The sequence below is a fragment of the Neophocaena asiaeorientalis genome, unplaced genomic scaffold, assembly GCF_003031525.2.
Source record: "Neophocaena asiaeorientalis asiaeorientalis breed wild unplaced genomic scaffold, Neophocaena_asiaeorientalis_V1.1 scaffold684, whole genome shotgun sequence".
Taxonomy (NCBI): Eukaryota; Metazoa; Chordata; class Mammalia; order Artiodactyla; family Phocoenidae; genus Neophocaena; species Neophocaena asiaeorientalis.
Window position 1 is genome coordinate 7,420,237 of NW_020174048.1, and position 27,930 is coordinate 7,448,166.

At 40.9% G+C, this 27,930-nt stretch overlaps 1 protein-coding gene across 6 annotated transcripts; it reads right to left on the reverse strand.

Annotated features, from left to right (window-relative positions):
• Window positions 1-633: 633 nt before the first annotated feature.
• Window positions 634-27,848, reverse strand: BIVM (basic, immunoglobulin-like variable motif containing). 6 transcript variants are annotated; one of them, XM_024753992.1, is made up of 11 exons: window positions 27,469-27,846; window positions 24,004-24,604; window positions 17,849-17,978; window positions 14,123-14,218; window positions 13,724-13,828; window positions 13,411-13,505; window positions 6,216-6,348; window positions 4,228-4,314; window positions 3,181-3,277; window positions 2,244-2,332; window positions 634-965 (listed from the first exon to the last, which is right to left on the reverse strand). In XM_024753992.1, exons 2-11 carry the CDS (start codon window positions 24,479-24,481, stop codon window positions 917-919), a joined length of 1,359 nt encoding a protein of 452 aa, XP_024609760.1. In that variant the 5' UTR covers window positions 24,482-24,604; window positions 27,469-27,846; the 3' UTR covers window positions 634-916. The 6 variants fall into 6 exon arrangements, with proteins under 6 accessions (XP_024609760.1, XP_024609759.1, XP_024609756.1 ...); XM_024753991.1 differs by having other exon boundaries at window positions 2,194-2,332; XM_024753988.1 differs by having other exon boundaries at window positions 634-2,332; window positions 4,228-4,311; window positions 27,469-27,848.
• Between the last annotated feature and the right edge of the window lie 82 nt (window positions 27,849-27,930).

Sequence of the window (27,930 nt, forward strand, 5' to 3'; positions counted from 1 at the left end):
AGCTAGTTAGTGGAGAGCCAGTAATATGAACTTTCATTGCTTCTATGGAGACTTCAAAGAAAAATTGACCAAGAAATTAAATATGACAGGAATGCTACTAATCTTGAAAGAGAAAGGTGCAGTCACTTGCTTACACATTCTGGAAAAGCAGTCCCTGTAAGTCTCGGTGTGCTCTTGATAACTGCCAAACTTGTAAGCCAAGTTATTAAGTGACTGGATATATTAAGACATTTATAAAAGTTGATTATGCCAATAAGCAATACGTATAAACTCATCCTCTTTTCCTAGATGTCACTATATTCTCTATTTTATGTTGCATTCATCTCCTTTCTTTACCAATCTCTTCTCTGAAATATTTGGCTGAACTACATGCAATTGCTGATATTCAACCATATCTGACCTACAAAAATTAGTTTAATTTGGTTCAAGCTAAAGAATTAAGTTTTCTATTTCCTCTCATAAAGTCTTAACAAAAATCTAAAATTATAGATATATGCATATTGTCTCACTGATTATAAAAGTCAGATAGAAGATGTTTCTTATACTGCTTACACAGAATTGACAAATTGTCATGTACTTCAAACAAGATTATAAGGGTACTCCTTAAAACAAAGGTTCAAAACATTCTCATGATTAAAAGTAGAAAACAAAACTTTATTGATGAAAACTTCTTAAAAGTTCCAGTATGAAGTAACAAAATCAACAACCTACAAATCTTTCAGTCCTTTGCATTTCAAGCAAAATATTCTCTTCAGAAAAATGCCCATTTCATAATATATATCCCCTTCTGTAGGCTAGGCATGTCTGAGTGGATAAATGGATATAAAATTCAAAAGAGAAGAAAATGAAAATATTTTAAAAAATAAAAATCTGAACGTTCTCCTTGAGGTGTATTATGATGTGGTTACCAACATATTCAGCACCTTGTAATAATCAAGTTACTGATTTGAGTCCCAGAACAGCCCCTGAAATGAAAGAACAAGAGATCCTAGTTGTTTGTGAGTCACAGGTTGGCAGCAGAAGAAAAACTGACAGCAACTGGAGAGGAGCTTAAATACATGAAATCCACACTTTCTGAACTATTTCACACTCACTTCAAGCAGCTAATTGTCTACATGTTTTTAAAAAGGAAAGAGCTCAGAGTCTGGAATACGGATAGTTGCCCTCTGAGTGATGGGGTATTCCTAACACGTCCTTAATTCTGTTATCAACATATGACGCCATATGTCAACTATCAGATCTCATCTCACAGGTTACCTTGGGTATAGAAACTTCAGATGCCACTTGTTCTTTTACTCTACCCCTAAAGCAAGGTTTATTGTAGACTTATGAGTCTTTCAAGACCTAAAGTTCTTGTCAGCATTTGACAGTAACATACCAAGAAAGTCAAGAGTACCTGAATCGATGCACTAAGTTACCCATCTGCACCAATAGAAAAGATCAGTATCTTGAGTCTTTTCTCTTTTGCCTCTTTATTGAGAATCCTGAGAAAGTTGATCAGGAAAAAAATGAGGCAGGCAAGATATCACTACAAGTAAAAGAATTTCTAGACTCACTAAGTCATTTTAAATGAGCTTCAACCGCTAGAGAAAAACTAGAAATCAACAGCCCCAATGTTTTTGGGCAGATACTTAGTACCTTACATTTTGAGCTTGGGAACAAAACTGCAACAAATATCTGGGGGTCAAGTCATAAGAAATCACTTCATGCTTAAGTATTTCAAATCGTGATGCTATTGAGTGAAATTGTGTTTGATTTGTTTATGTGTAATTTTATTGGACTTTGTGAAACTGCCCAGAATGTTTATATACTCTTAACTTTTAAAAGGACAAAAAAAACTCTGTGCTTATCTGGTTATATACCGGAAATCACCCATCATAATCATATACAAGCTTATTTACTGGAGAAACTACAAGGTTATGTGTTGTACCACAAGATATGTTCCTATTTAATACAGACTTAAAATCTTGTACTGCCTTAAAGCAGTCCTGTATAGACAAGCTGTGTGAATAACACAAGTCGTCAGTATGCAGCATGGTCAGTCATTCCCATCGTAATCACTGTAACCCTGGTAACCACTGTTCCTTCTCTCATGGATACTTGACATCTTTTTCCATGTCAAGTCCTGATGGAAACTAGCGCTAAAAGACCGGCCCAGACGCCCATGCTGCTTCTTGGAGATATTGTCCTCACTCTCAGATTTGGCAATTCCCTGGGCATGTGTTGAAGGTTGTGATTCTTGCCTAATGGTTCCAAATGGAAAGTTCCAAAGGCCAAATCTTTGCCAGTTAAGTCTCTGGAATGCTATGATGCAATGCAAATTTCCTCCAACCTGAGAAAAAAAAAAATGTTGGGTTCAGAAAATGATAGGAAATTAATTATACTAATATGTGGGTTCCCATGAATTCCCTTATTTTCCCCCCTTCACCTGCATCAAAACAGGGCTGATCCTTTGATTCATAATCAGATCACATTATCCTGCATCTTTCCTGACCAGCTGCCTTTACAAAAATATAACAATGCCCACAGGAGGCAAAACCCCTTCCCCCCATATGCCTGTCTACCACTCACACACGCTGTACCCGCCCAAGTTGACTAATCCAAACACCAAGATCATTCCTCTTCCTCTCCCTCCTTCGCATTCTTCGTATGATAGTAGGATAATATGGACGGGATGTCTACTCAATCCACAGAACATACCGTTCCCTGAGAACCACCCCCAGCAGCCTTGTTGGTACACATGGCTCTGCCCCATGGCCACAGTTAATCGCCCTGGGAGTGAACACCTGACCCAAGCTGGGCCAAGACTACAGAACTGGGCTGGAGGCATGCCAGTCTTAGTCTCAATCGTTCATCTGAAAGGGAGACCTAAGTTGAAAGATGATCTTCGGGAAGTAAATAGACAAATAGCTAAGAACAACACAACTCCCAAGAGAATAAGACAGACTAGCTCCCTGGCCCCTGCTAATGTTCTCTAGTGTGGTACCCGTTCCCCCTGAATCCAGGCTAGACTTCTTAACCTTTCCTTTTGAAGATACCCCTGTGTCCTTAAAGTAATTTTCACTTTTCTGTCTAAAATGGTCTGAACTGGGTTTCTGTTATTTACAACCTAGAGTGCTGGGTAAAATAACTGCATTTTGGCCAGTTGAGAAATACTTTGAAATACAATGGTGTTCTTACCTTCTTTGTTTTTCGATACTGCAGCCCCCTCTCTAAGTGCCGGATATCTAGATATTCTGGATTTTGAGTGTTTAGATCAGTAACAATATCCGCCCACCTATTGTTAAGGAAGATACAGCACAGTTTTCTTTAAGTTCAAAATACTATTGTAATGGAACTTTTCACATGAGCAATTTGCTACAAAAGCACCATGGCAATAATTCTCTTATCACAGGATTGTTGCATCCAATAAGCTTTCATAAATCCTTGTTTTTATGACAATTCTGTTTATCCAACTATTGCCAAGGTTAAAAGTGGTTACTCTGCATATGAAATAACTATATATCAGCCTGTTAGATGACATCCTGCAGGGTAACATAGTAACATTCGGTATTTCCTTTCTAATTGGAGTCAAGTACATTTTCAAAAGATGTATAAGTTAATATGTCTTTACTCACAAACAACATGATTGATTGTATAGAAAATCCAAAACAATTTGTAACTGCTTTGGATTGCAAAACTATTACTAAAACCAATAAGTGAATTTGGTAAAGATGCAAGATTTAAGTCCTATATAGAAAAATCCATTGTATTTTTGTACACTAACAGAAAATAATTGGGAAATTAAATGTTTTAAAAATCAATTTGCAAGAATAATATTTAATATCTTGTAATAACCTATAATGGAAAATAATCTGAAAATATATATATATATATATATAACTGAATCATTTTGCAGTACACCCAAAACCAACACAACATTGTAAATCAACTATACTTCAATTAAATAAATTTACAATAGCATCAAAAAATATACACACTTAGGGAAAATTTTAACAAAACACATATAAAACTCTATGCTAAAAATACAAAACATTGCTGAAAGAAATTAAAGCTCTAATTAAGTGGAGATATAGTCTATGTTCATAATGGGAAGACTCCATATTGTTCAGATGTAATTCTCCCCAAACTAAACTATGGATTCTATGAATTCTACTCTAATCAAAATTCCAACAGGCTTTTTAGCAGAAATTGAAAAAAGGGAGGAGAGGGAAGGAGTTAACATACTTTTTGCAGTGAATAGCGGGATGTTTTCTACTTGATTCTCCAATTAAGATCCAATATTCTACTTCTTGTGGTGAGAGGGGGCCCCTGCTAAATAAAAAATACATTCACAGTAAGCTTCATAAAATCATTCACCTCCTTGAAAATAATGCTTCAATTATACACTGATAAAAGATACACTGAAGTTTATGCATAGATAGCAGTCACCAACACTAGAATAGATATTGGAGTTTAAGCTTGAACAAATATCTGAAGGCCATTAAAGAGACAGCATAAATTAAATTTAGGTTTAGAGGGCTTCCCTGGTGGCGCAGTGGTTGAGAGTCTGCCTGCAGATGCAGGGGGAACGGGTTCGTGCCCCGATCCGGGAAGATCCCACATGCGGCGGAGCGGCTGGGCCCGTGAGCCATGGCCGCTGAGCCTGCGCGTCCGGAGCCTGTGCTCCGCAACGGCAGAGGCCACAACAGTGAGAGGCCCGCATACCGAAAAAAAAAATTTAGGTTTAGATCCCCTCTTACAAAATATAGGGCTAAAAATCCACCTCTCAGCATTTAGGAGGAAAAAAAAAAATCCTAGCACGCTACCCGCCAGTACCCTTAAGCTACACTTCTTTCAGTTTGCATTCAAAAAGTTTCAAAAGGCATCCTAAAAATAAAACCCTAAAGCAGCAATACACCTGTAGAACTTTTAAACATACTGACACCCTAACCCCACCCCTGGAAACTCTAATTCAGGTAGGTGTAGGGTGGAGCACAGGGAAGTATTTACACAGCTGTAAAAGCATCTCAGGTGGTTCTTAGGTTCAGGCAGAGGTGAAGAGCTCTCCTCTAAAGGGGGCCAAGTAGGAGTACCTACTTCTTCACGTTTTACATTTGACAGGTGTCTGGAGTAAGGTGAAGTTGCAGGATCAAACTATAGAAAAAAACCACAATAAACCCCACAGCCAGAGAGATGAATAGGACACTTCAGCGTCTGGAGAGACACCGTGGGTTTTCTCTTGCTTCCCGTTCACAAAAATACAACGTCCAGCTTCCCCACCCAAAGGCCGCATGGCCTCCAGCCTCAAAGAACCCACCCTACCCCAGATGACCAAGCCACGTTCTCCCAGCCTGACCTTCAGCCCTCGCTGAGAAAGCAATGCTGCCTGTTCTCCTTCTCATTCACCAATGCCACCCACCCAGATAGAACAAACCAGAACTCAGCAGGGTGAGGATAACTGTGCCTATCAATCAACGCTTCTACCCAGAGTACTCATGGCTTCTGTTTTCAACATTCTCAAATAGGACACTTCTTCCTCTGCTTTCAACTACCCTGGCATTATCTCAACCCATCAATAAGAAAACTTGCTAAGGAGGAAAAAAAGTATTAACATTCAGTCACCCTCTCTTATTTACAGGCTGTCTCTTCTAAAACAATACAAGTTTACCTGGAAGTAGACATACATAGTTGATAAAATAGAAACTTTGGATCAACAAAGGAACAAATATAACCATTAGGGTAACATGGTTCCTGATATTAGAAATAAAAATTGGCTGCAGGCTTCCTGGTAGCCAGGACAAAAGGGGAACCCTGATAAATTTCATGTTATTCACCATCAGAAAGGAAATGCTTTTTAATGTACTCAGTTGCAACAGTCTTCTTGACACTAGACTCCACAGTACATTTTCCCTGTGGGATCCTGGATGAGATCACTGAGACATAATATGTAAAGTCCTTTGCAGCCGTTTTATAATAAACATAAAAGTGATTTTTCAAATGCCTTTCTCTTTTCATGACTCTAACAATAGTATCTAAGTGGATAATGTAAAAGCACAATTAACCAAACAATTCCGCAGACGATTAAGCTACTATGTTTAAAAGACTAGTCTCAGTTGATGTAAGGAAAGCAAATCACGAAGTCTTCCAATGTCTAATCAACCAAATATTTCTTAAATGCTTTCTACAATATATTTTCCTGGTGGAGTATCCACATAAAATACAGAAATGCTTACCTGAATGCTTTATTAGCTTTAACAGGGGTTGCTTCAAAGCCAATTGGACAAAAATAATGATTTTGACAATGGTAGATATAAGCTAACGATTCATCTTTCAATCCATGAGTTAATTTCGACAAGGCCCCAGAAGCTACAAAAAACAAAAACAAACCAATTGAGGGACCATAAAGCACTATCTATGCTTTATACAAACAACTAGTTAAGGACTCAAAGACAGAAAAGATATTACTTGGAACACATGGACGTTGCTGGGGAAAAACAATGAAAAGCTATCTAAAGGTTAAAAAATAATTAATGGATTTCAGTTTTACCCTTTAGACTGAAATTCAGGCAAACTGAATAGCAAACTAAAAAACTGAAAGTCCTTGCTTACCCAAACCTTCAAATAGCATACATGCTTGTCTACAAAATTTAATTACCATGTAAAACCTAATACCTAGTGTATATAGCAATGGTCTCAACTCCTCTGGTTGTACACATCTGTCACTTGAAATTTCTGAGTAAGCATGCCCATTATAAGCATGTTTGTTTATAAGCTTTGTACATATACTACTGTACTAATATGTCTTTCTAAAAGATACACAAAAAGTAGACATTTTTAATTAGATTAAAATATAAACATTCTAATACATTCTTCCCGTACCACAATGATCACCTTGCAGCTGCCATAATGCGGACATCCAAATCTGAAGACCACTGAGGTATATGGATAAATATAAACTCCAAACAAGTTCCAAAAATGAAAACTTTTCCCCACTAACACACACTTCAATCCCTTCTACAAACCAGAGGAAAGACTTTCACAAGCCAAGTGATAGAACATCTTAAGAGACGGGCTGGTAGTACCACAGCATCCTCTTAATAACTGCTTCTCCTTGTATATTTCCCATGGCTGCATATATTACTTATGAAGTAATTTCAAAAGTATTACCATAAGAAACGAGTTTTCACCAGCACTAAATACTTAAAGCCATTAACTGAGGTTTCATTAACTTGCATCTCCTGGAAGACACTAAATTATTCATGAACAAATAGCCCATTAAAACTGGAAATCCTGAAAATGGTTTAAGTCGATGAAAGCTTGCAAGTTATGGTTTTTCCGATTGACTTTCTGGCCACTGAAATAGCTGAAGACCAAAAATGGCAGGTCAATGGCTGTAGAAGAGCCAAGGAGGCGGGACGCCGCCCCGACTTCTGCAGATACAATTTGTGAGTTCCAAGGAGACAGTAATATTTCTGTCTTAAACTTTTTCTCCAAGGTTTCAGCTTGGCCTTCCCCACAGATATTTACTTCATAGCGTACCACCAGAGCATACCTGCACACAAGGCAATCTGTTCTACTAAAATCTCTATTTCATAAGGATAAATAGGTCTTTCTGCTGTTTTGGGTTAATTTTCCCAGATGAGTTAAAAACTGACATCCAAGGGCAGCTCTAAATGAAGAATGATAAGACCTAAAATTCAGAAGATGGTCAATATTTCATTTCCGTAGTTGAACTTGATTGTAGAGATGTTTCAGGATAGCAAGCGAATGTAAATAGATTTAGACTCCTCATAAATTCAGTAAATACTAAAGATGTTTATACACGTAAGTGGCTTAGAAAGAACTCTTGAAATCTTTTTAAAATTGTGAAAATGCCAAGTAAAAAGTTATCCGAAATAACTAAAACTTTTTAATGAAAGAACTTTATTGTAACTTCCTAATGGAAATTCTTAAATATGTCACACTTTCCTCCTTAAGTCAAATGTAACACAAAACGGCTGATTACTGTGATTATGAATAGTAGTCACATAAATATACTAGAATATATTCAGGGGCAAATGAGACAGTTATGAACATTTGCTCTCATTAACAGTCACGGTATTTCATCTGCTACAAATACTCTATGACCAAGTCCTAGTTTTCTAGAGGACAGAGGTGGTGTTTCTCCTTTGGAGTAATTATCATGCTCCTCAAGAATGTTTCTTCTTCTTACTTCAAGGTTACATGACAACATTCTGATGGATTTAGATTAGGAATCAGCGAACGTTTTCCTAAAGGGCCAGTTAGTAAATGTTGGAGGTTTGTGGATCATGGGCAGTATGTACAGTACTCAACTCTGCCACTGTAGCTGAAAGCAGCCACAGACAAAAGCAGCCAAAGGCCATGTGTAAGCAAATGGATATGTCTTTGTGCCAATAAAACTTTACTCACAAAATGGGCTGCCGGCTCATGGGCTGTTGTTTGCAGACCTCTAATTTAGATCAATAATTTTCAAACATATTTTGAGATGGAATCCCTTCTGCAAGGGAAATTTACATGCCAGCCCAGTCCATAACAGGGATGAAAGCAGAGTTGCTGTGGCCAAAGAGGAGGTATAGGGAATCTAGGTGCCCACCCCTTGCCCCCCACCAGCCCGAGGCAAACTCAATTGAGCACAGATTGAAATTTGCACACTGAATTTCCTATCAATGGAAGGAAATTCCCATCTGAATTTCCTATCAATGGAAGGAAATTCCCATCTGAATTTCCTATCAATGGAAGGAAATTCCTATCTGAATTTCCTATCAATGGAAGACCACACTCTTTATAAAGAAGCTGAATAGCATCTCTTTAGAAAGACTGCAGCAGTAGTTCTCAAACTAGAGCACAAAGGGCTTGTTAAATAACAGATTGCTGGTACCTACCCCCTCGGTAACTGACGCAGTAGGTCTGGGGTGGGGACCGAGAATCTGCGTGTCTAACAAGTTACCAGGTGATGATGATATTCATCCAGGGGACACATTTTGAGAGTCACTGGTCTAAGATTAAGAGGAAAATTTCGTTTAACTCAACTCAGGAAGTAAATTATGAGCATCTACTAACTACAACAGCAACCACAGGGAAACAAAAGATAAGGAATGCACAGTACCTCAAGCTGCCCTCATAAAACAAGTAACTTTGATATAGGGTGGAAAAGGACAGTGCCACAAAAAAAGGGTGTAATTCAAAGGAGAAAGCGCACATCAGGTTTGAGGAACCAAGAAGGGGGTGGCATCCAAGACAGAACATAATCAAGTGGCAGCATTTCAACAATCCAGACAGAGGAAAGAGCATGAGGAGAAAACAAAACCACTGCAGGGGAGGGATGGAATCAGGGAACAGCGTGTAGCCCAGTTCAGAATGTAGGGCACGATAATGTGGAGAGGTCTACAGTAGGGCAGCCCCCAGAATTTCAGGGTAAGGTCAGAAAAAGATCACTCTCTGAAATAAAAGACAGTAAAGACAATATTTAATACATTAAGCTAGTCATCCAAGAAAGTGGTTCTATTTAGGAGAAGACATATAAATGTGTTACAGATGGAAGCTAAATTCAGAACGACGTTGAGTCTAGACCAGAGTATATCGAAAAATCTGAAACTTAAGAGACAGAGCAACCACTACCAAACGCAGAGCCATGATGTGCATGGTGTAGAGAAAGCAGAACAAACTAGAATTAGCCAGCCTGCTGTACTGTGAAGAACAGTATATGTCCTGAGCGCCCGAGAGAATCCTGGTGCTTTTGATAGTGTATTTCTCACCCTCAGTTAATATATTAACATTAACATTTTTGAGCTTGTTTAGTACAAGTCAGTTTTGTAAAGCCTTATCATCTATAGAAGAACTCCAGAGAACTCTAAAAGAATTCATTAGGATGTATTTTTATACCCTCAAAGACAAGGACCAGATTCTGTAACCCAGCAACATAGTATCATCCTGCAAGGCTCCTACTCCCTTGACATCTTTTAAATCCAACTGGTACGTGGAGGACAGCAGGGAAAGACCGATCTGTTCTTGCCTGGAATGATGCTAAGGAGTTTACGCTTTAAGCAAGCACTAGAGAACTCCCAAAGTAAAAAGGGATATATTAGCACCACACGTCGAAAAAATTTATCCAGCCTTGTGTCTAATATGAACTGGAGAAAACCAGAGGACGAGGAAAACAGAATATGAACGCACAGTCCACCCAAGATGCATTAAGACACTGTAGTTAACTGGTAGCAATGGCCAGGGTGTGGGTATACATGAGTTATGTCAGGATAGGGCAGAGGCAGATATTCTTGGCTAAGCAAATATAAGAAGTTACAATATCTACCAGAAGAATAAAAATGAAATACATGAATAGTAGTGTAATTTTCAAGCTAGGCATTAAAAACAAATGAATCTAGACATCCTTGGTAGCTAAGTGAACCAACAGTTTGAAGTTACTCAAATAATAATAAAATAATAATAATACAATAATAAGAAGTGAATAAGAAGTGAACCAATAGTTTGGAGCTAACATTGGCAACTTCTGGCACAAATTTTTATTATGAGTAGTTACATCTCTAAAAAAAGTACTTCAACTCATATTCATAGTCAAATCTGTTACTTCTGTCTTTATTCCAGGAGTGAGCTCAGTTTACATTTCCTGAAGGCCCACCGGAAATAAGCCTGTCAATCAGCAAATAGGGAGTTACGAAGGAAGCGTAGTCCCCAGGAAAACTTAAAGCCTGTTGTGGGAAACAGGCCTGATATTCCTTTAAAAAAAATCTAAACAACAACAAAAGATACAAAGTATTTTTTTTAATGCACACTAACAACTAGCAATGGTTTTCACTACTGAATATCCCAGAGAAAAATGAGAAAAGCCTATCTCTGCAACTCTTTCTTCTACCATGAGAGGGAACAGAAAAGACTTCTGCTTGACACAGGCAATACTCTCCCAACTCTGAACACAATCAGAAGTCCCAGGGTCACACATGCAAGGCCAGGGGGCATCAAAGGGCTATTGAGAGCACTCCCTACGGTCAAGGAGACGGGCAGACACGTTAAAAAGATGCAATGTAGGGCTTCCCTGGTGGCGCAGCGGTTGAGAGTCCGCCTGCCGATGCAGGGGACACGGGTTCGTGCCACGGTCTGGGAAGATCCCCCATGCCGCGGAGCGGCTGGGCCTGTGCATCCGGAGCCTGTGCTCCGCAACAGGAGAGGCCACAGTAGTGAGAGGCCTGCGTACCGCAAAAAAAAAAAACAGATGCAATGTAATATAAGGCTGCACACTCCAAATGCTAAACAACAGATGCAAACAATCAGAACTACAGGAATTAAGAGAAATCCGAGCATCAGAGATAAGACAGGGCTTGCAAGGGACCACTGATTCTTGAAGCAGAAGACAAGAATATTCCAAGGAGGAAGCAGATCAAATATCCTTTAGGAAATACGCATAGACAAAGAGACAGCAAGGAGTGAAGGGTTGTAATGGGGACGATGAACACAGGAATCAAACTGGGAAAATATAGTATTGAAATTTACTTTTAAAAATTACAGCAACCATTCCTTTCCCCTCCCAGAAAAGAGGGGGTGGGGGGAGAGAAGAGCTTGTTTATCCTATTACTCGAAGGAAAAACACTAAGGTATGTTGGAAAGTATATTCTTTCTTAGTTTCTAATTGCCTGATCAATTACTGAGAGTGTGTTGACAGCCTCACTGGAAACAAACAAAAAAAATTACACACCATATAAAGCCGCACTTCCCACGAAGACAGGCCCCCCTGCAAATGCACAGAGTTCAGTTAGGAAGAATAAAAGCTAACATTTATTGAGTCTTTACTCTGTGTCAAGCAAGGTGTCAAGTGTATTACAAATATGTCTCCTTTTATCTTCACAGTGACCCCATGGGGTGGCTCAGTAAGTGAGTGTTTACGTGCCTTGTTCAAGGTCACAAAACCAGTATGTGCAGAAACCAACATATGAACTCCAAGTTTGCCTGACTCACAACCAACTTGATAGACCTGCTAAAGGTCAACAGAAATATACCCTATTCTTTGTTCACTCCTTGATTTTGATAAACCATATACCCTCTCTGCTGACAGACTCCCTGCTTGACCAAACTTCAGTTAGGCATCTCTGAGCCCTCTCCTCAGCTAGGCTGGGATCTTGGGCTTCTGCGTCCATCCTTGCTGAATCCAGTTTTAGCAAAATTCCTGCTGAAATCAGTTTAGAGAGAATCCCCCCACCCTGAATACCTGATCAACGTCCTCACCCTTCACCCTTGGCCTGCCTGTCATAAGAATCCTGTTAGGCCATTTAGCAAGATTCCCCACAGCCCCACCTTGATGTCTCCTCTTAATAACTTTCCATCCACGGAACCACTCACTTTGGGAGTTGGCTACAAATTCCCAGCTGTCTTTGTTGTATTCAGGGTTGAGCCAGATCTCTCTCCCATATCCCAGTTCTGCGTTACAACAGTCTTCAGTAAAGTCTTCCTTACCCTTTTAATAAGTGTCAGAATAAAATTTTCAAGTATCAGAATAAAATTTTCTTTAAAATTTTCCTTAACACTGTATTGTAGGTTTCTGATTGTAAAGTCAAAAGATGACTGCGAAGGGGCTTCCCTGGTGGCGCAGTGGTTGAGAGTCCGCCTGCCGACGCAGGGGACGCGGGTTCGTGCCCCGGTCCAGGAAGATCCCACATGCCGCAGAGCGGCTGGGCCCGTGAGCCATGGCCACTGAGCCTGCGCGTCCGGAGCCTGTGCTCCACAACGGGAGAGGCCACAACAGTGAGAGGCCCGCGTACCGCAAAAAAAAAAACAAAAAGATGACTGTGAAATTTTAAAAATGGAAATTGTCAAATAATTCAAATTATTTAACTAGCGCATAACTAAAACAATCCTTAGGATCGACTCCAAAACTCTCTGTTATAATCAAGACCCTTCTAAAATAGAACTTTGTCCCTTTCATAGTCCATTGTCCTGTTGTTATATGTTATTATGCAGGTCTGACATCAAATATTCTAAAATCCTTGCATTCCCTTTTAGGAAGAGGAACTGCAAATTCCATGCCGCTTCCTGAAAGGGTTTTAGTAGCAGGCAAGTAAGCACATGCGCGCACACGCGTGCACACACACACACACACACACACACACACGAACACCATGGACCCAAACAATACAATGTGTTAAAGTAGTGTTTATGACATGCCTTGAATCTTTAAAAGTTTTTCATGCAAAGATGAAAAGAGTTAAAATATTAAACTGTATATTGAAAAGTGGCCTACATATTACTATTATCTATTATGGTTTCCCCTTGGATAAAGAGTGATAGACTGTATTTTGGATTTGCATCATGTGCCATGAATCAAAACCAATCTTCAAGATGGATCCTAAAGCGTGTGTGTGTGTGTGTGTGTGTGTGTAAATCTTCGTTTTATTTACTTACCAGTTTCTCCAGCTGTTTTATTCTTCCCATGAGGCTTATATAGAACATACGAGCATCCTTTTACGTGGAAGTGGTCGTTAATTTGTCTAAACCACCTGAAAATAACAAGAAGACTCGCTCATAGCTACAGTTCCATAACAAAGAAGGCACTATTCCAACTCCAGAGAAATTCAGGCAGAGCCCAAGTCTGGCATATCTACCAGAGGTTGGGCCCAAACAGTTGGATGCATGGTTTACTATCAATGCACATCTACAGCATTATTATTTTGCAGAACTAGAAATAAGGTATTGCTTCTAAGCGAGGGCTTCGTACCTCATAAGTGTCGTATTTCCAGTGAAAGGGCCGAACCTAATATCCTCAAACGGGGGTTGAAAGCCCAAAATATGTAAAGCTTCTTCTTGGGTGATAGCTGGAAGACTACGAAAGAAATATTGCCTTTCATTTCACAGTTCCAATCATATGCAAATATAACCTGTCTCAATGTTACTGTGTCTGTCTGATTTGCAAACAATTTTAGTAGTATTTTTCATTTTTATTTTATCAAAAATAATGCATGCACATATTTTTAGCTAAAAGGCCTAAAACAAAATATGGCAGTTTTTCCCCAATTTATGAAAAATCTGTTCTTAAAAATCTTCCATTATAGAAAAAGCAACACCAAATAACTTTTGAATTTGGAGTTGAGGGATACCACTAAATTAATATACTTACTTTCCAGCTCCCATTGTGCTATATAAGAAATTCCAACAAGAAATTAATGAGGAGATACCACAAGAAGTCTTATACTGTGGTCGGCTTATGCAGTACCTGAGAAAATAAGACTGTTTTCACTTGAATGAATACAAAATATGCATACAGAAATAGAACACTCATGGCAACTGAGTGTGTTACATAATGAAAACTTTGATCATTTAAACCACCAATGTAAAATCTTTATTCATTTAAAGTATTTTCATATTTATTCAACACATTATAAATGCATAATGACAATAAATCATGTATTTTAAGAATGACGGCTAAGTATGACTATTAGTTAAAGTGGATGTTACCCAAGCCAATGGAAAATAATGAAAGATATATAAATTTAGACACCAACTATTAAAATTTCGATGTAAACTCCTAGTTGAGCTACACATATGATTATTTGCAACTTCAGTTATAGTTCCTTATACAGTGTGGATATTAACCCCTTATCAGGTATGTGATCTGCAAATGTTTTCTCCCACCTTGTAGGTTGCCTTTTCACTTTGTTGATTATTTCCTTTGACGCACAGAAGTGTTTAAGTTTGATGTAGTCCCATTGGTTTATTTTTTCTTTTGTTACCTGTGCTTTTGGCATCATACCCCAGAAATCACTGCCAAATCCAATGTCATGAAGCTTTTCCCCTATGTTTTCTTCTAGGAGTTTTATAGTTTTAGGTCCTACATTTATGTCTTTAATCAATTTTGAGTTATTTTTTGTGTACGATGTGAAGAAAAGGTCTTAAAAGACCTTTTAAGAGGTCTTTTAAGGTATCCCTCATTCTTTCACATGTGGGTATCCACTTTTCCCAGCACCATCTTCTGAAGAGACTGTGCCTTCCTCATCCTGTGGTCTGAGCACCCTTGCAGAAGATTATTTGCCCGTTTACATGAATGTCTATTTCTGAGCTCTATTCTGTTCCACTGGTCTATATGCCTGTCTTTCTGCCAGTACCACACTGTCTTAGTTACTGTAGCTTTGTAATATGTTTTGAAATCAGGAAGTGTGTGGCCTGTGTTGCTCTTCTGCAATCACCACCTTCCCTGTAATTCACTAGAGGCAGTGTCCTCAGCTGGTATCTAGGGGATAAGCTGGAATCTTGGTGGCAATCGGCACAATGTTTCCTTCTGCAACCTTCTCTGCATTTCTGTAGTGCTAATCTGGATCTCCACAAAGAACCCAGATTCTTCCCCACTGACTCAACGGCTCATACCCTTAGATCTAACCAAAGAGTCACCAACCAGTTTGGGGTCATCCATGAACTTTAAAGAAAACTGCATTGTTTGAGGCCAGCTGTAATCTGTGAGTTCTTGGCGTCTCCTTTCTGTTAGTCCAGAATGCACAGGATTTGAAAAATGTATTCAAGAGCCTATGGTTTGGGGATGATGCTATTTCTTTGCTTCAGGGAAGATAGAGGTTTCCACATTTTTCATTTTGCTCTTATTGTTTTCATGGGTTTGAGGGAAGGAGTGGAGTAAAAAGACCTTACTCTGTCATATTTTAATCTCCCTCTTCCATCTTAAACACTTCTTCACAAATCCTTGGGAATCAACCCTAGGCACTTTTAAGATTTTTCACATTTTTTCATCAATCCAAACTTGTTTACTGGTCTTGCTCATGACCAGCTTAAAACTTTTACCGACATTCTACTATCTTCTGTGGGTCTTTCCATTCCATCTCTAATCTTGTAATATACTCTGGGAAATAAGCTTGCGATCCTGGTAATTTTTCCCCCTCGATTATTTCTTCTATCTGTCCTTCCTCATCCAAGTCTTTATGTCCTCACATATTATACTATTAAATATAATTACTCATATATGTGGTTATAACAAATCTTAAGTCTAAGGGATTCAGAGCAAAATGCGCAAAGCCTCACTCCAAAAAACCTGAAATTAATGTTTTTGATTTGTGTCTCTTCTCCAATACACTCTACATACTAACTATTGATACTAACAATTTATCTTTGTAAAATAACCTTTTGTTAAGAAATCATCAATGGCTTATCTCTACTCCAGAAAAAAGAATCTAAATCCTTAGCCTGATATCCAAGAACTAGATTGTGACGTGTGTTATAAAGAAAGAACACGGGGACTTCCCTGGTGGCACAGTGGTTAAGAATCCGCCTGCCAATGCAGGGGACACAGGTTCAAGCCCTGCTCCGGGAAGATCCCACATGCCGCAGAGCAACTAAGCCTGTGCCTACAACTACTGAGCCTGCCCTCTAGAGCCCATGTGCCACAACTACTGAAGCCCGCATGCCTAGAGCTTGTGCTCTGCAACAAGAGAAGCCACCACAATGAGAAGCCCACACACTGCAACAAAGAGTAGCCCCCGCTCACCACAACTAGAGAAAGCCTGCGTGCAGCAATGAAGGCCCAACGCAGCCAAAAGTTAATTAATTAATTTTAAAAAAAAAAGAAAGAAAGAACATGGACTTTGGAGTCCAACTCTCTTCAGTTTCAATACCACATCTGCGTATTTGCTATGTGATGCTGAGTAAGTTTCTTAGCTTCTCTGAGCCTTGCTCCAGACAGGCTGATCTACTTTTCATCACCAACCTGCCAGACACTTTCCCACCATCCGTTCAAAGACCTTTAGACCCTCCATCCCCTCAGATTTCCTCTCTTAAGACCCAGCTCCTCAGTGAAGCCTTTCAGTGATCAATACCGTCTCTCATGTTGGTTGTTTATTCCCACCCATCATCTGACAAATTTCCTGAGATATTTTACATTTTCCACTGTTCTCAACTAGATTGGAGAACAAACACCCGTTTTGTACATCTCTGTATTCTCAGCCCACAGTAAATGGTCCAATATTTATTAAATAAGTGAAAAAAATCTAATATTTCTAAAGCCTCACACAAAAGGATTTTTAAAACCTCAAATTATAAAATCAGTAATATTTAAAAGCTATCACAAATTAAACATCTTTTTCTTTAGAATAGGAACTGTATGTTAAGGTCACCAAATGGCCCCAGTTGGTAAGTGAAAGATCTTATTAAAAGAATGCCAGTTAGTAAAGGCAGAAGAAATGATAGAATTTTGAAATTGCACCATTTTATAATAGGATTTGGGCAGGGGTCATCAATGGGTCTGGCTGAAACCACGAGGTGAAAAGTTGACGGTTACCTAGATGCTAACCCAATGCCACCGTCACCCCACTGATTACTTGATGGTTCCAGAAGAAAAAAGGGAACTTGACAATGTGGGCTAAGGCTGTTGCCACCTCCTTAATCCAGTAATCACTCTTAGGATCTCTAATATCAGATGACCAAACACCATGTACCTTCTGATGGGATATCAGGATGAAGGTCACAGGGCCACCTAGGCAGTATTCTTGCCCAAAATGTTCAACCAGAATCTAATCAAGTCTTTATATCTAACTTCCGGTTTATAAGGACTGAGGTTATATGAGTAATTTAGACCACCAGCAGGAAAGGAATCACACAAATTGGGGAAGAATCAGATGGGGAATGTTCTAGTTCAGAAGAGATTTATGGGCCACAACAAGCAAACACAATATGTGGTTCACGGTGGGTCCCACTCTGAACAACCAAGTGTGAAGACATTTTCGGAAAAATCCGGGAAATCTGAATTTAGCCTGGAAATGAGATGCTAAGGAAATACTGTTAACTTCATTAGGTATGACAATGGTACTGTGGTTAGGTAAAAAAAAGGTCAATTTTTAGAGATTACCATCGTCTGAGGTCTAATACTTTCCGCTGCTTAATATCTTCAAGAGGAGAATACTGAGGCCACTCCCTTTGATGTCTTCTTACTTTCTTGTCTGAAGTTTTTTTCTTGGAAATTTGCTTCTTTCCATTGCCTAGAATACAAGAGTATAAAATGAAGTCAAATGAAGATGCCAAGGCAATACAATTAATTATGTAACAAAATATAAAAGTAACTAGGTCTGAAAATGCTATTTGCAAACATACTGAAGAAATACATGTATCTTCAAGAATACGCCCCTGCCTTAAAGAGAGACAGAGAGAATAAACACACATTTAAACAACCATGAATGTTATTTCCTATCAGGTTCTTATATTCCAATTCCTGAGCTAGTTACTTAGCTAGTAAAATAATCAATCACAAAATGTTTTGCCACATCTAGAAAATAAAATTACCAACAGTAAAATATTTAACTAGACCACTTTCCAGAAAATGAAACCTTTCTATAAAACAATAAAGCCGCATTAATGTAACTCTGTTGAGAAAGTAAAAGCAGTAGATCCAGTAATCCAATGATGTGATATTTAAAAATAATTCCAGGCCTACAGAGACCACAAAATGGATTAAGAATGATGTACATGGGCTTCCCTGGTGGCGCAGTGGTTGAGAGTCTGCCTGCCGATGCAGGGGACACGGGTTCGTGCCCCGGTCCGGAAAGATCCCACATGCCGCGGAGCGGCTGCGCCCGTGAGCCATGGCCGCTGAGCTTGCGCCTCCGAAGCCTATGCTCCGCAACGGGAGAGGCCACAACAGTGAGAGCTCCGCGTACCGCAAAAAAAAATAAAAATAAAAAGAATGATGCACATAAGTACATTATTAAAATGCAACTTTAGCACCAGGAGCCAGAATGGAAAACAAAGTCTCCTTTCTGTGTGCAAGTATGTACACATGTGTGGCCACGTGCACACATCACACACATTCTCCAAAAGACACAGGGGGAGGGGAATTTGGGAGCCACACAAAAGGGGAGGCAAAAATGAAAGTGAGACTTTACACTCTTTAATTTTTATACTTTTTTATTTCCATCTAATCAATCACCCAGTCAAAAAATTATATAAATTAAAATATTATTAAATAACATCCTAGCCTCATTTCACTAAAACACCATTAACATTTCAGATAGCTACGTGCACTTTAAAATCTCTCACACATATCATATTTTAAACAAAATAAATCTGTTACAAAAATTAAATAAAAGCTAATATTTCATTTTTATGAGTTAGTCATAAATTATAAAACATAGATTATATAGATATATGCCTAGAAAACAAACATGGAAAAGGATCCATTTTATTCATTCTACAATGAAACAATTTAGCGCCCAAAACCAGCTGGAACCAACAAGGACTTACTGTATAGCACATGGAACTATATTTAATATTTTGTAATAACCTATTAAGGGAAAAGAATCTGAAAAACATATATATATATACACACATATGTATAACTGAATCACTGTGCTGTATGCCTGAAACTAGCATGACATAGTAAATCAACTATACTCCAACTTTAAAAAATACATTAAAAAAAACCCAGCTGGACCTCAGAAACTGTTGTTACACAGGGAATTTCTCTAATTTGTGTAAAATGGCGTAATATTGAACACTAGAAAAATCAAGAAACAAGGATTTTTTCCCCCTTCCCTTTAGTTATTCTTCCTAAGTCTTCACAGAAACGCAAAGTTTCTCCCAGAGCTGAACAACCCCTGGCAAACACGAGCAAAATCTCATTCTGACAAATTTCTTTCACTAATAAAATAAATCTTAGTGGGTGAGAAGACGGAAAATCTACTTTCCACCATTCCTTGAGATGTCTTCACTGTCCAATAATGACTTAATTCCCTAAGGAGTTTTCCAGCCACTTAGATTGTTAGTGGCTAATGAAGCACGGTAACCTGTGACCTCAGCAGCTCATAGGGTCATCTGTACCCACCTGCAGTCCTCAAAGACTCACCTGAGCCTGCCCTCTGTTCTCTCCTAGCTTACTCCCATGAACCCTGGGATAAAAAAAAGTATATATGGTCTATATGAACATCCTTCATGACATCTCCACACTGCCAAAGAGAGAGCTGGTCCCACAGGCAAAATTCCAGTCAATTTGAGGAAGGAAGCTCTGTCAAAGTGGAAGCCACATTTGAGACGGGAGCATAAAAGAGCAATGCCTGAACATTTTTATCTCCCCATCACGTCAACTCCAGTAACCATTGTCCACTGCCCCTTGTTATTGCCATATTCCTTCTTCCATCCCTCACCCTGCTTACAACATACCCATTTAGCTCCCAAACCAAAAATACACACACACACACACACAGACACACACACACACACACACACACACACACACACACACACACACACACACACACACAGACTGGCTTTTAGAGAAAGGTACCAGGATAGCAAATAAAAATAGAATACTCACCATCTTTTTGACTTAAATAACCACAGGACAGAGTTCCAGGCAATTACCGTCATTAGAACGTGAGGGTGGGGGGATCCCAGAAATAGGGCCAGAGAAGGGAAGAAGCCAAATTTGACCCAAATCTTAGGCTGACCCTTGAACTGTGCATGCACAGAGCAGAGCCCAAACAGTACAGCTAAGGCTAAAAGAATTGAACTGAGATTTGAGATGTCCTCAGAAGACAGAATTTGCAGCTTTAGTCCAACCAAATTAATTGCTGCTAAAATTTTAAAAACAAACAAACAAACAAAACACTCTTTGGGGGACTATATCAGAATCCAAAATCACCATAACATTTCCACCATCCTGAATGCAATCCAAAAGTACTGAACACGTGAGAAAACTGAAATATGTGACACATTCTCAAGAAAAAAGATAAGACCAACTCTGGCATGACCAGCAGGTTAAGATTTTAAAGTGGGTATTATAACTATGCTCTATGAGATGGACAAGGTGCTCTAGCAATGAATGAAAAGATAGCAAACCCAAGAAACTATTTTTTAAATGTAAATTCTAGAACTAAAGTAAACAATATCTTAAATAAACAATTCACTGAATATACTTGACAGCTATCTTTAAGAGACAAACTTTAAATATAAAAAGACACAGTTTGAAAATAAATGGACAGGGCTTCCCTGGTGGCACAGGGGTTAAGAATCCGCCTGCCAATGCAGGGGACATGGGTTCAAGCCCTGGTCCAGGAAGATCCCACATGCCACGGAGCAGCTAGGCCTGTGAGCCACAACTACCGAGCCTGCGCTCTAGAGCCCGCGAGTCACAACTACTGAGCCCACGAGCCACAACTACTTAAGCCCACGTGCCTAGTGCCCATGCTCCACAAGAGAAGTCACCGCAATGAGAAGCCCGTGCACCACAACGAAGAGTAGCCCCCTCTCACCACAACTAGAGAAAGCCCACGTGCAGCAACGAAGACCCAACACAGCCAAAAATAATAAATTAATTAAATAAATAAATTTTAAAAAAAGAAAATAAACAGACGGAAAAAGATACACCATGCAAACATTGGTCAAAAGAAAGCTGGAATAGCTATATTAATATCAAACAAAGTAACTTTCAGAACAACAAATATTGCCAGGAATAATGTGGGATGTTTCATGAGAAAAGGGTTAATTCAAGAAGAAATAAAAATCATAAATGCGTGTGTACCTTATAACAAGGCTTCAGATTACATGAAACAAAAATCAACACAATTAAATGGAGAAAAGACAGCTCCACAATCATAGTTGGAGACTTTTAACACCCCATTTTCAGCAATTGTTAGAACAAGACAAAAATTAAGTAGCAACATAGAAAATATGAGCAACATTTTCAAACTTTGATCCAGTAAATATTTAGAACACGACACCCCACAACTCCAGAATGCACCTTCTTTTCAGGTGCACGGGGAACATTCAGCAACAGAGACCATATGCTGCCTCGGGAAACAAGTCTCAGTACATTTAAAAAGACTGTGAGCTTAGCACAGGGAGCTATACCCAATACTTTGTAATAACCTATAAGGGAAAAGAATCTGAAAAAGAATATATATATATATATATTCAGATTTTATATATATATATATATCTGAATCACTGTGCTGTACACCTGAAACTAACACCACATTGTAAATTAACTATACTTCAATTAAAAAATAAAAAAAGACTGAGGTCATATGTCCTCTGGAACTAAATTAGAAATCAGTACTTAGAAAAACCCTAAATACCTGGAGATAACATAGCATACTTCTAAACAATCATGTATCAAAGAAGAAATAACAAAGGAAATTAGAAAAGACTTCAAATTAAATGACAATAAAAATAAAGTCTGTTAAAATTTGTGGACTGCATCTAAAACAGTACTGAGCAAGCAATTTAGAGCATTAAATACTTCAGTAGAAAAGTCTTGAATCAAGAGGTTAGAAAATGCAGAACAAATAAACCCAAAGTAAGTAGGAGGAATGAAATAATAAAGATCATAAATCAATGAAATAGAAAACAGACAATTCAGAAAATTAGCAAGCTAAAGCTGATTATTTGCAAAAGACAAACAAAACTGATAAACGCCCAGCTAGGAAAAAAAGAACATAAACTACCAGCATCAGGTATGAAAAAGGAGCTATCACTAAAGACCATACAGGTGTTAGAGGGAGAAAACAGACGGTTAGAAACAACTTTACGTCAACACCTTGATAACGTAGATGAAACGGACAAACTAAACTTTGACAGAATTGATGGGAATCAAGACAACTCCATAATCATAATTAGAGATTTTTAATACCCCTCTGAAAACCCCTCAAAAAACAGGAAGAGAGAACACTTCCAAACATGTCTTAGGAGACCTGCACAGACATGATGAAAAAAAAATTATAGACTGATCACCCACAAATAGAGACACAAAGTGAAATCCCCGGACACCGCGAGAATTACAAATTTACATAACATTCTGTAAAACAAGTTGATTTTGCAAATGAATGAGTAGACAGAGGTTTTACAGAACGATCAGAGAAGCCTAGAAGTAAAGTACAAACCTGACTTCTGCCTCTTTCTAGCTGTGCAGTTGTGCCCAAGCAATGTATCCCCTCTACGTCTCCATTTCTTCACCCATAAAATGAAGACAACAGTACCTACCTCACAAAATTCCTGTCTTACTGTGAGTTCAAAAGAAAAAAGTGGAGAGCATTAGTATCTGCTCCAGAACCGCCACATTGTAATTGTGAAGGTTGTACACTACACCCTCTTAAACTGGGCAGTGCACAACCTACTCAGTGGTACCTGGAGACCCTGTTGAGTGTTCAAAAATTTTTAACAACAGAAAAGCCAAAATGTTATGTAGCAAAAAAGAAAACTATGGGCTTCCCTGGTGGCGCAGTGGTTGAGAGTCCGCTTGCCGATGCAGGGGACACAGGTTCGTGCCCCGGTCTGGGAGGATCCCACATGCCACGGAGCGGCTGGGCCTGTGAGCCATGGCCGCTGAGCCTGCGGGTCCAGAGCTTGTGCTCTGCAGCGGAAGAGCAGGGGCTACTCTAGGTTGCGGTGCGCGGGCTTCTCATTGCAGTGGCTTCTCTTGTTGTGGAGCACAAGCTCTAGGCACGCGGGCTTCAGTAGTTGTGGCACGTGGGCTCAGTAGTTGTGCCTCACAGGCTCTAGAGCGCAGGCTCAGTAGTTGTGGCACATGGGCTTAGTTGCTCCGTGGCATGTGGCATCTTCCTGGACCAGGGCTCGAACCCATGTCCTCTGCATTGGCAGGCGGATTCTTAACCACTGCGCCACCAGGGAAGCCCCCAAACTAGCTATTTAATTGAGAAATATGATTCATGTCACTGCAAAACCATGAAGTAGTATGTTATTCTAGCCACATCATTAACCATTACTAAACTACTGAGTACTTATCTACAATACTTGTGTTTTACAGCACTCTTAGATTTGTTCAAAGCTCTCAAAATGCAAAGGTTATGTTTGAAGTTTCCAGTGGCAACACATTAGTGAACTAAATGTCCTATGCCCAAGATTATTTTTTAAACTATGTCGACAAACAACATGATAGCAATGTGCCTTGTTTGGTATCATAAAAAGAAAATCTGTCTGAAGGCAAGTTTAAACAAGATATATTGCTTGTTTTCTCCTTATTTTCACATGAGAACATCATGGCTCCTTCCTTACCTGATTTGTGTTTCAAATTCGTGGTCACTCCATCAAATTCAGATTTGTCAATTTCCCACGCAAGAGGTAGCTTGCCCAGGCTGTTGGATAAGTTTTCCAAGCTATTTTCTTCATTGTAGATGATTTCCGATGTACTGGTCGGGATGCCAATGTATCTTGAGGAATTATTTCCAGCAGATAAGGAGGTACTATTGGGGAGGCAAGAAGAGCGGGTTGGATTTGGAGTTTTGTAGATTGAGGTCGCCTGGTTGAGAAAGGCATAGTCTGAACAGATGGCATAAATTTTCTCCCGAGTGTGGGTCACTGGACAGCTCCATGGATAATGACCATCTCCTTTGGGACCCAAGGGTTCTCCCGAGGCACGAGTGCAGAAAGATTGTACGGCACCTTGTAGATTCTCTTCGGGAGACCTTCTCTCAGATTTGCACTCACCATTTCCAGAATCATTTGTCCTTTCTGCTTCTGCAACGTTAGGCATTGAATGCAACTATAAAAGTTCTGTTATGAGGAAGAGGTTGCAACTCTTTCTATTTCTTGAAAAACAGCTGTGACAAGTGTTTACAGCATTCTACAACAACGTGAGCGCTGCAAAAATGGGCTCCTAAGAAAAGAGGGAAGAGAAAGAAAGATCAACAATCCACTAGACACTACAAAAACACTAAAAAATATTTTAAGTGTTTCATATGACTTCATTCAATAAATATTTATTTTACAGCTACTATATGCTTAAGTCATGATCACTGACCATCTGTCTTGTTAAAAATTATTTTAAAATGTTGCTTTAGGATAATAAAAAAGACAAGTAACTCAATTTAAAGATGGGAAAAATATCAGAATAGTCATTTCTCCAAAGACGGTGTAGAAATAGTCAAGAAGCACATAAAAAGATGTTTAGCATCCATAGCCATCATGGAAATGCAGACCAAAACCACAGTAAGATACCACCTCACATTGACCAGGGTGACTCGAATCAAACAGATTAACAATAAGGATCAAACAGGATGTGGAGAAATTGGAACCCTCATACACTGCTGGTGGGAATGTAAAATGGTCCAGTAACTTTGAAAAACAGGTCCTTAAACATTATACGTAGAGTTACCATATGATCCAGCAATTTCACTCCTCGGAATATATCTAAGAGAAATGAAGACATATGTCCACAAAATGTTCATAGCAGCACTACTCGGAATAGCTAAAAAATGGAAATAATCCAATGTCCATCAATAGATGACTGGATAAATAAGATGTAGTCTATCCTCCACCTCACTCTCCTCTCCCCATGGGCCACCTTTCCTTTCTCTGAATGCTGTCTACTCCTTCTTCCCCACCTTTATTTAGTTAATTCCCATTATCCTTCAGATGTCAGCTCAAATGTCACTTTCTAGGGGGATGATTTCTTTGCTCCTCCAACCAAGCCAGGTCACCCTGTACAGACTCGTACCTCATTCACAGGTCTTTACCAGGGTGCAATTCTACCCTGTGTGTTAGTGTGTTTACATGATGAATGTCTGTCTCCTGCAAGTCTGGTTTTCCTGCCTACTGTATCCCCAGGGCAATTTGTAGAAGTCTCATCAACAGATATTCTTAAGTCCCTGCACCATGCTGGGTATTACTGTAAGCCAGGGATTTGGAGCCTAGATTCAGAAGGCCACCAGGAATGGCCTTAGCAATCAAGAGCTGGAGTTCTAGCCAAGGGCACTCTTTTTCTCCTTCCTGGCTCTCATCTGTGAGAACTGAGGTTCCCTAATCCAGTAAACAAGGTCATGCTGTATGAAGATTTACTAATAAAAGTGATTGCAGGACCTAAGCTCAATGACTTAATGATTTATTCATAAAATCTTATCACAAGCAACAGAAGTACTGTTTAACTCTGTGCAAAAGACATTTTATAAAATGGCCAGCTTTAAATGCACCGCTGGAGTAACGATTTTTAAGTCCCTGGAAGGAACTGTTCTGTAAAATAAACATTTGTAAGTCCAATGTTCATGGCCTGGGTTACACTCTCTTTTCCGGTTAGATTCTTAAATCCTTATTTTTAAGCATCAAGTTTGCTTAGAGAACTAAACATCTTAAAAAGTCTCTTCAGTAAAGCCTTCCACGTATGACAACTACTATGATCTGTATTCTGCACGGAAGGCCGCTTAGACGCAGGGGCAGGTAAGGACTTACTAAGGAGGACTTACTTATTGTCTTTATTACTAAGGAGAATAAGTAATATTCTTCTGAGAGCCAGACGTACTAAGCCTCAGCAGGTCTGATCTCGGTCCTTCCCCTCCAGACCCTTCCCCACGCCCTCCACGCCCCTTCCGCGGTCAGACCTGAGCCCCTTCCCAGGCAGAGGCGCCGGCTTCCGAAGGACACCGGGGGTCCTCCCGCACTCCGGCCAGCGTTGAGCCCAAGCTCCCGGGCAGGCGAGCAGAGGGCCCTCCGCCCTTCTCTGCGAAGCTCGCGGCGCCTGGAGGCCCCCAGGATGGAGGCAACAATCGCGCAGGCCCGTCCCCGCCGCGCGGAGCCGCTGTGTGCGGAGGCGGCGCGGGCGAAGAGGAAGGAGCGCGGCTGCGCCCCCTGCCCGCGCCGCTCAGTGGTCCCTGCGCCTTCGAGGGCCGCGCGTCGCCGGGTCCCCGCAGCGAGGCCTCCGGGCCCCTCCTCCCGCCTTCCGCCCGGCGGGAAGCTGGAGTTCTCGGCGACGGGGAGCGGGCAGAGGCCGGCGGGTGTCAGCCTCCTACCCGCCCGGGGGCCCGGGGACGCTCGCGTGCTCAGGGCGCCCGGGGGGGAATGGGACGCGGGCAGATCACTGCTCCCGGGAGAAGAGGGAGCCCCCGATTCGAGCTTTTGAATGCACTATTTGATAGCATTACTAATGACAACTGCCGAAAAGGAAACAGTAAAGAAAACCCCCGCCCAGGCCCGCTTTGGCTGGAGGTTCCACCGGCCCATCAGAGTTTGGGGGGTGCAGCTGAAAAGGTCGAGAGAAGGGGGGAAGGGAAGGAGGAGGCTCCCGGTACGATTTCAGAGCTGACCGTGACCCCTCCTGCGACCGCGCTGGCCCCGGGCGGGCGTGCAGGGGCAAGGGGACGGCCGCCGCGCGTTCCGGTCCCGGGCCCTGCCGAGCATGGCGTGGAGACTGACGCCGGGCGGGAGCCACCGGTATCCCCGCGGCCCCTCCAAATCGGGCTTTGTTCCCGAGAGGACTCGTCCTTTCTCTCCCGGACCCTTCCCGCCACCCTGCGGCCCAGCTCTTCACCCCACTTCTTCCCCGGAGGACGGGTCCCCACGCACTGGCGTCCACTCGGATGGCCACCGGGCACCAGAGAGGCCAGGGGCCCCCGGCGCGCAGGCTGCGTTGGCGACGCAGAGAGCAGGTGGGCGGCGGCAGGCCTGGTCCGCGGCGCTCCAGTGCCCGGCGGAAGGCACAGCGCACAGTCGCCGGTGGCCACCTCGGCCCCTGCCCACAGCCCGATGTACCTCTGGCCTGTCCGGTGGGGTCGGGTCGCTGCGGCCGCAGCGGAGCCCGGCACCGGTCCCGGATCACAGCTTCCAGCGCTCGGCCCGCGACGCGCCTCCGGTTACCCTGGGGCTGGCGTCTCTCGTCCCATCGGAGCGCGCGGGGACAGCGCCCTGACGGCTGTGCCGGGCGACCGATCGTCAGATATCATTGACAACACCTTCCTTTCATCGTGTTTTATACCTGCCCTCTGCACGTGCGGGGGACAGAGTGACAATTTAAAAAAAAATCTTAGCTGTGCCTCCAGGCCCACGTGCCCCTCTACTGGGCAGCTACTATTTATTTGTCCGCTGAAAGCGGTGACAGCAAAGTAAATAAGTGAGAGATGGTAAAACCTGGCGGGATTTCCGCTAGTCCTGTCGCGAACTACACGTCCCAGGAAGCCTTGGCGCCGGACGCGTGTCCACTGCGCCATCCACTTG